The following is a 10493-nucleotide window of genomic DNA, read 5'->3' on the forward strand; positions in this document are numbered from 1 at the left end:
TTAAGGAAAACTGATTATAAGATCATGATCAACAAAGATTGAATTTGAATCTCCTAAATTCTTTAAGCAAATTCAAGGTGATATATGTGAATTAATTCATCCATTATATGGATCTTTTAGATTCCTTATGGTCCTAATAGATGCATCTTCAAGAGATCTCATGTGTACTTATTATCATCTTGCAACTTGGCATTTGCGAAACTACTTGCGCAAATTATAAAATTAAGAGCACAATTTTTTGAAAATTCAATCAAAATAATTCTTATTGATAATGTTGGTGAATTTACTTCTCAAATCTTTGATGCTTATTGTATGACCACTAATATAAGTGTTAAACATCAAGTAGTCTATGTTTATATCCAAAATAGACTAGCAAAATTACTTATTAAACGCCTCCAGTTGATTGCTAGATCTTTACTTATAAGAACAAATATCCCAATTTCTACTTAAAGGCATGCTATTTTACATATTACAATATTTATTCGTTTAAGGCCAACAAGTTATCACAAATTCTCTTAATTACAATCGGATTTTAGCCAACAACCAAATATATCCCATTTGATAACATTTGAATGTGTGATATATGTTCCAATTGTTCCATCTAACCACACTAGAATGAGACTCCAAAGAAAATTAAAAATATATGTTGGATATGATTATCCTTCTATTATGAGATATCTAAAAATACAAACGAAATTTGTATTTAAAGTTCAATTTGCAGATTGTCACTTTAATGAGACAATGTTTCCAACATTAGGAGGAGAGAATAAAAAGTTAGAAAAAGAGTTAAATTGGATTGCATCATCATTAATATATTTGGATCCTAGATTAGGACAATGTAAATTAGAAATTCAAAAGATTATACATTTGTAAAAAATTGTAAATAAATTGTCTAATATATTTTCCGATACAAACTCCTATATACCAACTGAAAATGATCCAATTCAAATTGATATCCTTGTTGGATAAATGGTCTTCCTCTTCATAAAGGTGGCCGCCGACCACCCGTATACCTCGATGACCTGGGCGAAGCCCTGTTAGTGACATTCGTCAGACGACAATACTTGAACCCCTTGTTATCTCTAAAATAGGCCTCTAATGCACATTTGATTTTTGGACGGATTCATAATGTTAGGTGGTCTTTCCCCTGACGAACGTTGCTCATCATCTGCTGAAAACGTTTGGCTGTCTGGTGGTCATAGATCTTCCTGAGCATGACATTGTGTTCTGCATCCCATATGAATTTCAACTGCACAAAGTGATTCACTAAAATTGGGTTCTTACCGCGTACCTCTGAAACCAATGCTCACTCACATCAGCCGGGATCTGTGTATAGGTTGGCCACGGGTGGTCATACATAGACTTAATGACCTCGGATATCTCCTGTGTGCAAGCATTGGAATTTGGTGCAAACCTATCAGAGAAAAAATCTCATGTTAACAAATACATAAGATAAACAAACTTAAGATAAACAAATTTAATATTAAAAAATTAAACTCATGATTGCATGCCATCGGGCCAATCCTCATCTGAATGACCGGAAGTGGTGGAGGGGCATCTTACTCGAGGGCATTGGAGGAATCACCCACCGCGTGCTTTGTCGACGTCATCACTGCATCTGCAGGGAACATAGCAGATGGAGGCACCCAGTTCGGGTTTGGGACCATGATGAATTGCTGGTCTGATGGACCCGCCTGTGACGTCACAGGGGTCAACGGGGTAGCCGAGGTAGAGGACGATAACTGGGCAGCTCTGGGGATTCGATGGAATCCCGCCCTCTATCATGACCACGTGACCCACTCAACCTACCTCTGCTACCTGTCGTCATGTCTGTACAGCGAATATATTAGTAATATATTAATAACATGACAAACACCAATAAATAATAATATAAGAAGAAACTCAAGAAATAACAAATAATTCTAAAAATATTTTAGTTTAGTAAATTAAAAAAAATTACATAGTATTTTATTATAAAAATTTTGACGGAGTTTCTCCTAACATTTGGATTTTTTCACATTTCAAGGGCTAAACCAAATATCCATCAATCCTTTTGAACAGGTTAATTTTTTTAATCATTATTAAGGTAACATACAAACAGCTAGGGCTGGCAATGGATAGGGTAGGGTAGGATTTGAACTCTGCCCTAACCCTACCCACAGGTTGAAAATTTTCTTAAAATTTTACCCTACCCTACTCGAGAGTTGAAAATCTCTCAACCTTAATCTTACCTACACTCTAAAGTTCTAAACCATACCCTACCCGCAGAAAAATAAAATTTTTTCAAGCATATATAAAATTCAACCATTCCAAATTTCATACATATTAATAAAATAGAAATAAAAAATTTAATTCAAATTAAAATTAAAAACAATAAAATCTTAAAGAAATTCAACATAAAATTACAAATAATATAATCATCAACTAGTTTAGTGGTTATTTCAAGTTTTTATGAGAGAAAAATTGTGAGTTTAACATTCACTTTCTTTACTACATACATAACTTTTACATATATATTATATAATATATTAGAGGTGCGGGTAGGGTAGAGTATACCATGAACCCGTATCCTACCCTACCCGCAAGCAAACTCACACCGTACCCTACCCTACCCGCAGCGGGTCGGGTAGACAACCCTATCCGAACGGGTTGATCTGGGTTAAATACCCACGGGTAAGGTATATATTGCTAGCTCTAAAACAACTCAATCATTATTAATACAATAAAAAATTTTTCTAACAATTTTAGTAGCAAGAATCAGCATATAATTTAGTAATTTAATATTTTTCAGTAATTTTAGAGTCTAATCTAACCTATTCTAACCACCTAAATCTACTAAAATAAAAAATTAAATTAACTAATCTCTACTAATTAATTAATTAACTTGAGCAGAATTTGAAATAACTAGACTACGACAACAACACCATTGTTCTTTAATTCTGAGACTCCTTGATAATTCTCTGCCTCCACATAAGACACAACCAACGCCTGTTTTAGGAGAGAAGTACTAAAAAAAAAACATCATCATGGTATTATCATCCTCATCGAGTAAATCCCCATAATAGTCCCTGAGATTCGGGTCGTTACCCAATGTGATCCCTGAGATCCCAATTGCACCATTATAATCCTCCAGATACCGCTCTGGGCACCATAATAGTCCCTGGACAGTTTTCCGGTGATGAGTCATCACCGACGATCTGATGTGTCACGAAATTGCCACGTTGGATTAAGCCAAAACGTTGGCGTTTTGGGTTGGCGCCCCAATTTGACAAAAACGTTGTCGTTTGGCCCAAAACGTCAAGTTATGGATTTTGAATTTTTTTTTCAGATGGAAGAGATGTTGGATATTATGTTTCATCACGGAGGTGATTTTAAAGAAGATCAAGAAGGAACAATGATATATTATCCGGATAATAAGGCTTGTTTAAGTGACCTAAATGTGGATACATTAGACGTCTTCTATCTGAGCAGCAACTTCAGCAGCCTCAACATGATGGTAACCAACGTGATGGAGAAGATAATTCTCTTATGCAGTCTACTGAGATTGGCCAAGCCACTTCTGATGCACAACCTGTAGAGATAGATATATCTCAGCCAACTGCTTCTGATGTAGAAGATTCTCAAAAGGTAACTCCCTATTTACATTTCTTAAATTTTTTGTGATTCAAGTGAATCATCATTTATGTGTAACGTAAATAATTTCTATCTAGGATCATGGAATAAAAAGGCCTTCAAAATTATCACCAAGGAGAAGATCCTCTCCACTAGCAACTTCTGTCCCAGTGAATTCCATGCAGGGTGCTAGTTCAGGAACTACAACAAGACTTGTCAATTACATGAAGTTCATCCCAACTCCAGGATTTAAGGCTCCAAGAAAGAAGAATTGAAGACTTTATCTTAATATGTATAGGGCTATCTATTTTAATGTTAATACTTTTTGCTAGACAAAGACTACACAAGGAAAAAACAATCCTTTATGTTTTGCTGTAAAGTCCTCCCTTTTGAGGCAACTTTGTTTAACATTCTCATGTTAGATGGCTGCCCTTTGTGTTATATGACTAACTGTGTTAAGTTGAACCATTAACTTAATACAATTATCTTTTAAGTTTGAACCATTATCTTAATTCAGTGTTGGCTAGTTTTCAATCACTTATGCTGCCTTCTTTAGCATATTACTGTTTTAATTAATTGAGTTATCCAAGTTTATATTCCATCAACAAACACTATTCAACAGTTTCTAATACCATAATCATGTTATCATTTTTTACATATTATTCATTCAATGAATACAGGGTACACACCACCAACTCTTTTAACTCAGGCTTTACAATACAGGATAACAATTAACACAATCAATACAGACACAACTAATACCAACAATTGGTTAACCAATTTTTGATTCCGGACATCTTCTTCTAATCTCCCAAGCCTCCAATCAAAGTTCATCTTCACTTCATGATTATCTCCATAAGATTCTGGTTTCTCAACTGGTTCATTCTGCCCAGTATCTGCCCACACAAAAAGCCCACACCATCTCTTTCCACTTGTCTGTAATCAAGCAAACATGTAACATGCTCAAACTTCAGGGAAGAAGAACAAGAGAAGAACAGTCAGGTAAGAAGGAACAATCATAACAACACAAGTAATATTGATAACTCACATTATAATTGGGACAACCAAAAAATGGTTTATTTGGGTTTGAATCTATCCCAGACCACCTGAGAACTGGCCGGCAGCCGCAACCGCACCATTCCGGCACCCCGGATCTTCTGCTCCTGCTTTGCGTTCTCGTCCGATGGCCACTGCACAGTGAACTAATAGAGCTTCCAACTCTAGTGCTTCCACCACCCATCATGGATATTCACTTCCAACTCCAGGAACAACAGCAGCAACAAGAATGGAAAAAGAACGAAGAAGAAGAAGAAGAAATGAACTTACTGGACATTTGGGAATTTAGGGTTAAATATAGGGGGAGGGACCACATTGGGTATAAATTGAAACTATGCCAGCTCAACTAGCCGTTGGCATCATCCAGCGTGGCAAAATGAGGCCACGTCAACGTCTTGTTGATGACTCATCACCGGAAAACTGTCCAGGGACTATTATGGTGCCCGGAGCGGTATCTGGAGGATTATAATGGTGCAATTGAGATCTCAGGGATCACATTGGGTAACGACCCAAATCTCAGGGACTATTATGGGGATTTACTCCATCCTCATCACACTAAGAAGAAAAATAAGTTGGTGCTATCTTGAAGAGGGAATAATGGCATCAATAATAATAATAATAACAGTGTAATTAAGTATTTTTTTTTAAATATTATCTTTTATTCAGGTTTTAGAAGAGAAAAAAATAAAAAAAATAATTTTGTTGATTATCCTGGATGGTGATGAGTTGATTGAAACCAACAAGAAGAATATTTGTGGAGGAAGATTGGGGGTGTAGGATTGGAAATTGGAAGTGCAATAAGACTAGAGTTGAGGTTAGGTTAGGTAGATAATTTAAAAATTTTCAATAATTTTTTAGGTTTGGAGTGATTTTATTAAGAGAAATTCATTTTTATCGATATAAAATTATTTTTTGTTTTTTTTTAAAGGATAAATTTATCAACTTTCTAAATATTTGAGTAAAAATGTTAGTTTGTTTCTTTTTTTTTTTTTAATTACTAAATCTCTCAACATTCCTCAAATGATGTCATTATTGACTTATCAATTACACGTGTGAAATTCCTTGTAAATAAAAATAACAGAGTATATGTATAATCTGTATGTACATGTTTATGAGGATATCAAACTTTTGATACTTTGCTTAAAGAAAAATGAGCTCATTCTATTTTATTTAACCTCATCCCAAATTAGAGATGACTAGAACAAAATTGATTACTATTATAAGACTAGTGTTTTGTTTTGTTTTTTTTATTTTGAAAAAAAAAGCAAAGTTTATGACCAAAAAAAAAAAGAACAAGTGCACAACGGACTTAAGAATTAGATTTAAATGTCAATAACAAATTAACAACAAACATGAAAAAACAAAAGGGCTTCAACAATCAACATTGCCATAGAATCGGGCTCTTAAAAGAAACTTGTTCTAAATGTCCAAAAGAGGGGCAAATGTCAATGGCGAAGTTGTATAAATCTCAACCAATAAAAACATGTAGGATCTAACCAAATTAGATTGGTCTAGTGGTCAGTAGCCTGTCGGAAGTTTGAATCTCGCTTTATGCATGCAGCAATTTATTGGTCAACGACAAACCCTTAAATGAAGTTTAGTATCACAATGAATTAGTCTTTAACTAGTCAGATTGGAGGATATCGTGGAAAATAAAAAAAAATATAGAATATAATTCCATAGAAAATAGAGTAAATGCCTAAATTTTGTAAAAAGTTATTTGTCTAACATACATGTTAAAAATTTTATTCAAAGTAAGTGAGACCAATTTGACCGGAATACTTCTTAAGAACTTTTAGGGTTAAAAAATTTATTAAAAACCAAAATATCCAATTTAAAATTTGTTAAGAACTAATTTTAGTGTTTACTCTAAAAAATAATATGTTCAAGTGCTTTCCAAATAGAAAAAGAAAAGCAAATGTCATACGTCATTAATATAAAATTCATATGCATCACATTTTCGCAAAAATAATTATAAATAATAGAAAAATACTAGGATGGAAGATAATATTTTTAATAAAAAAATGGAAAATCAGTTAATAGTAACTCAAATTCAAGATAAATATAAGAGAATACATTGGCCCATCCTAACATTGGTGAAAAAGGATATATGAATTATGAAAGTTTATTAGCATTGTGAATCAGAGTTTAGTCATCTAAATGCCTTGTTTTGTTTCATATCTAATCTTCAAAACTTGCAATGAAAATTTATTATTATTATTATTTGAAGGGCGGCTGACGTAATTTTTTTTTTAGTGTTGAGTTTCAGGCTTCAGCTAATTAAATCCATGGATCCAAGCTATGCACAAAAACAAAAAAAATAAAGAAAAAAAAGGCTCCAAGTTTTTTCTTTCCTATTATGAAGCAAATATGTATCCATTGATAGGAAATAACTTTGTAAATTGTATATATAACCGTAGCCCAACTTAAGCACTTCTAAATATTCTCAACCAAAAAGTATTAAGGAGAAGACTTAAAAATATTTGATCCAAATTCTCCAAAAATGGGTCCCAAGTTGGCAAATTGCATGTCAAATGTGTCTTCATCATGCTTATACTGTTTCGGGGTCTAACCCACTTCACAACTTCATAGTGTTATGCCACAACATTCTGTACCTTGTCACACTTAATAGAATAATAAGGCATTTTAAACTTTTATTTCTTGATGTAAAATTGTGATAAACTTTAAATCTTTTTGTCACTTCCGACCATAAAGGGAATGTTGCAGTTGAAGATGACAGAATATGATTCGTTTTATCCCTTTTCTTTTCTTTTTTTTTTCTCAGCACATATTCTATTATTACTATTAATCAATATTATTTTCTAAATGGACCAATATGGATTATATTCTAATTAATTCATTTAATCAAATTCATACTAGCCCCAATGAAGATAAGGACTAGCACCTTTTTTTAATACAAGTTTCCAAAGTTACAAAAGTCCAATGCGTGCAAAGTAATGTGAACAGTGTTCGGCAATTGATCAAATTAAACTAAAAACAAAGCCAACAAAGAATGCTTTTGACTAAGTGGCATGTTAATTATAAGCTTAATATTTATATTTAGTAATGAAACCGGGTTTCTTTTACTATCTAAGTATAGTTCCTTTCCCCTTGTAGATATGAAAATGCAAAGTGGGAATTAGTGACCACATTGCAAGTACGATCAAATGAAAGATATCTAGTATAATTCCATTGGGGTTCTAAATCTAAAACTCAACACTAATTAATGCCATGTGACTCAAACACAACTAAACTTTTTCTTCTTGGTTTACTAACTGAATGTGAACTCGTAAAGTATGAGGAGGTTGTACCTAATTTGAACCTCAAGCACTTTTTTATTTTTTTTCATGACATTATCAACTTCGAATTAGTTTATTAGTCAGAAATTATGATAAATATATCTCTTTTAATTTGTATATTAGAGTTTGAGTTAGAAAATAAATAATAAATTTATATTAAAAAAACTATTAAAACTGAGATTAAATGAATCTAAGTCAACCCAAAAATTAGTTCATATATAAAATGATCAAAGATACATCACTTATAAATTATTTAGAGATCTTATTATTAACAGATGTGCTGAGACTTGTAATAAGAACAATCACGAACCAAAATTAAACCAAATCAGTTGATCACCAGTAATAAGATCCAAATACTAATTTGAAAAAGGAAAAAAATATCATCATATATTAGTGTTCTCTAAAGTGGTCGGAAGGTGTTAGGGCTCTTTCCATATTTTCGAATCCACTATATATGGTGATTTTCTTCCTATTTTAATTTCATTTACCCTCATCAGTATTTTGGTTAAAAAAAATCAGAGAAAGAGAAAAAAAGTGTACAGAATTTACAACTCACCTTTTAAGCTTTATGAAAGTAAAAGAATGGTAAACTAATAAATATGAAAGAGTAAAGGGAGAGATCAGAATATATTTCTTCCTTTTCAATATATATAATTAGTCCTATCTATGCATTTTCGTTGTACTTTCTCAACTCTATATGCTCTTTTCAATTCATCTTTATTATTATTATTATTATTTCTTCATAATCATGCAATACAAAATTCGGCTACAATCTTTCGGTTAAACAGCTCCTCCATCTTTTTTTATGTCAATTTCATCTTTTTCTTTGGTTCTCATTGCTACATTACATTACAATACATGCAACAAGCGCGCCACCAAAGTAAAAAAGTGTAAAACTTTTCACCACTCAACTTCTTTGCAGCCCCTTAAGATCATGTGTCATTTATTTATGAGAAATATTAGGAGTATCAAAATTTATTGTTGAGGAAATTTCTTATTAGGTGAGACAATTATTATTAGGAAGAAGACAAATTTGCTTAATTACTAGCGAGATACTATTGAAGCAGTTTGACGTTAATGATAAATCATGTGTAGTCATCATTATTGTTGTTTTAACTTCATCTATACTTTGCACTTAGCCATATTTGGCTGCCACGAAGCACTTTCCTTGGATTTACTTTCATTATTATGTAAGCTAATAAGCTGAAGGCATGTCATACTGCTTTCAAATTATTAAAGTCTTTTGTTTTGGAACGTCTTTTTGTTGAGAAAGACAAGAGAGCCCAATTTTATCACACATGTAGTAACTAATTATTTATCAATAATCCATCAAACCAAGGATAGATTAGTTAACTTTGACACTTAGCACAAGCGATAGTTGTTCGATTTGTTTAAGCTTTATGTTTTGGATTTTATCTTTTAGAGATCTATAAAGCATGGACACTTTGTTAGGTTGTCGTATCCGCGTGTCAGACTCATTTCGAATACGATATTTATCGATATTTGTCCGACACGTGTGTCTAATCGTGTCTTGATAAAAAATAAAAAATTATTCTTCAGACAAGTTCAGACACATCTAAATATTATCACATATCAACGTATCCAATCTTATTCTTAAGATATATTTTTAAAATAAATTTAAAAGTAGTAAAATAAAAAATATTTTAAATACTTTATATAATTAAAATAAAATATTAAAAATAATTAAAAAATTAATTTATATTTTAATATCACTAAAATATCAAAATATCATTAAAAATTAATGAATTTTCACATAATTAAGAATGAGTTATTGGCTACATGCAAAAAGACAGGATTTAAACCTTCGACACTTACTTAAACAGACAAGTGAACTGATTACTCGACCAATCTAAATCGGTTAATTTACCCTTATAGTTAAAAAAATTTAAGAATTTCAATTTATTCATATTGTGCGCATTATTCTGAAAACCATTAAAGAAAAAAATAAGTGAGAAAAATTGATTTTAATTTGAAAGATTAGGGGTTGTTGATGTGGTGGAGATGATTATGCACAAGACTCTTTTTTCCTCCACTGTCTTTGAGTGAGTATATGGAGGTCCATGCATGACAGGCACTATCACAAAGGCATTAATAAAGAAGACCAACGATATCCACGCTTAGACGCTCCCCCTCGAAACACTACCCTAGCTACCTCCCCTTATCATCTATCTATATATACCCCATTTCATAACTTTCTCCTTCTTTTTATGGCATCCAAAGATCAAATAAATCAATATAAATGCTTCAAAATTGTTGTAATAATAAGCAATAAAGTTGTTACTCTATCATGCCATGTATGTAGCATATATATATATTTCTTGAAATGACTAATAATGGGACTGAATAATAGTGTATCATTATTTGTGCATGCTAGCGTAGCACCATATAAATTATATTATTATCAAGGAAGACTAATCAAAATGATCATATGGTTGGGACTTGTGACCATGAGATTCATTATTAATAGAAGAGACGTGTGTATATATATGTGTGTGTCATGTGTCA

The 10493-nt window shown here is 32.1% G+C and overlaps 2 protein-coding genes across 2 annotated transcripts; one reads left to right on the forward strand and one right to left on the reverse strand.

The window, feature by feature from the left end:
* LOC110271966 lies at positions 1534–4124 on the forward strand. Its single transcript, XM_021123694.1, has 4 exons — positions 1534–1828; positions 3329–3365; positions 3453–3627; positions 3711–4124. Exons 1-4 carry the CDS (start codon positions 1534–1536, stop codon positions 3885–3887), a joined length of 684 nt encoding a protein of 227 aa, XP_020979353.1. The 3' UTR covers positions 3888–4124.
* On the reverse strand, positions 4318–4852 carry LOC107640508. The gene is made up of 2 exons (XM_016344023.1): positions 4661–4852; positions 4318–4548 (listed from the first exon to the last, which is right to left on the reverse strand). Exons 1-2 carry the CDS (start codon positions 4850–4852, stop codon positions 4318–4320), a joined length of 423 nt encoding a protein of 140 aa, XP_016199509.1.

The sequence above is a fragment of the Arachis ipaensis genome, chromosome B05 (assembly GCF_000816755.2).
Source record: "Arachis ipaensis cultivar K30076 chromosome B05, Araip1.1, whole genome shotgun sequence".
NCBI lineage: Eukaryota > Viridiplantae > Streptophyta > Magnoliopsida > Fabales > Fabaceae > Arachis > Arachis ipaensis.

Excerpts from the sequence above, each read along its gene's own strand:
- LOC110271966 (XM_021123694.1), top strand. The coding sequence starts at position 1,534 with ATGACCGGAAGTGGTGGAGGGGCATCTTACTCGAGGGCATTGGAGGAA. Across the intron at positions 1,829-3,328 it reads CCTCTGCTACCTGTCGTCAT|ATGGAAGAGATGTTGGATAT; the intron begins GTCTGTACAGCG and ends TTTTTTTTTCAG. Across the intron at positions 3,366-3,452 it reads TATTATGTTTCATCACGGAG|ACGTCTTCTATCTGAGCAGC; the intron begins GTGATTTTAAAG and ends TGGATACATTAG.
- LOC107640508 (XM_016344023.1), bottom strand. The coding sequence starts at position 4,852 with ATGGGTGGTGGAAGCACTAGAGTTGGAAGCTCTATTAGTTCACTGTGC. Across the intron at positions 4,549-4,660 it reads TTGGTTGTCCCAATTATAAT|ACAAGTGGAAAGAGATGGTG; the intron begins GTGAGTTATCAA and ends GCTTGATTACAG.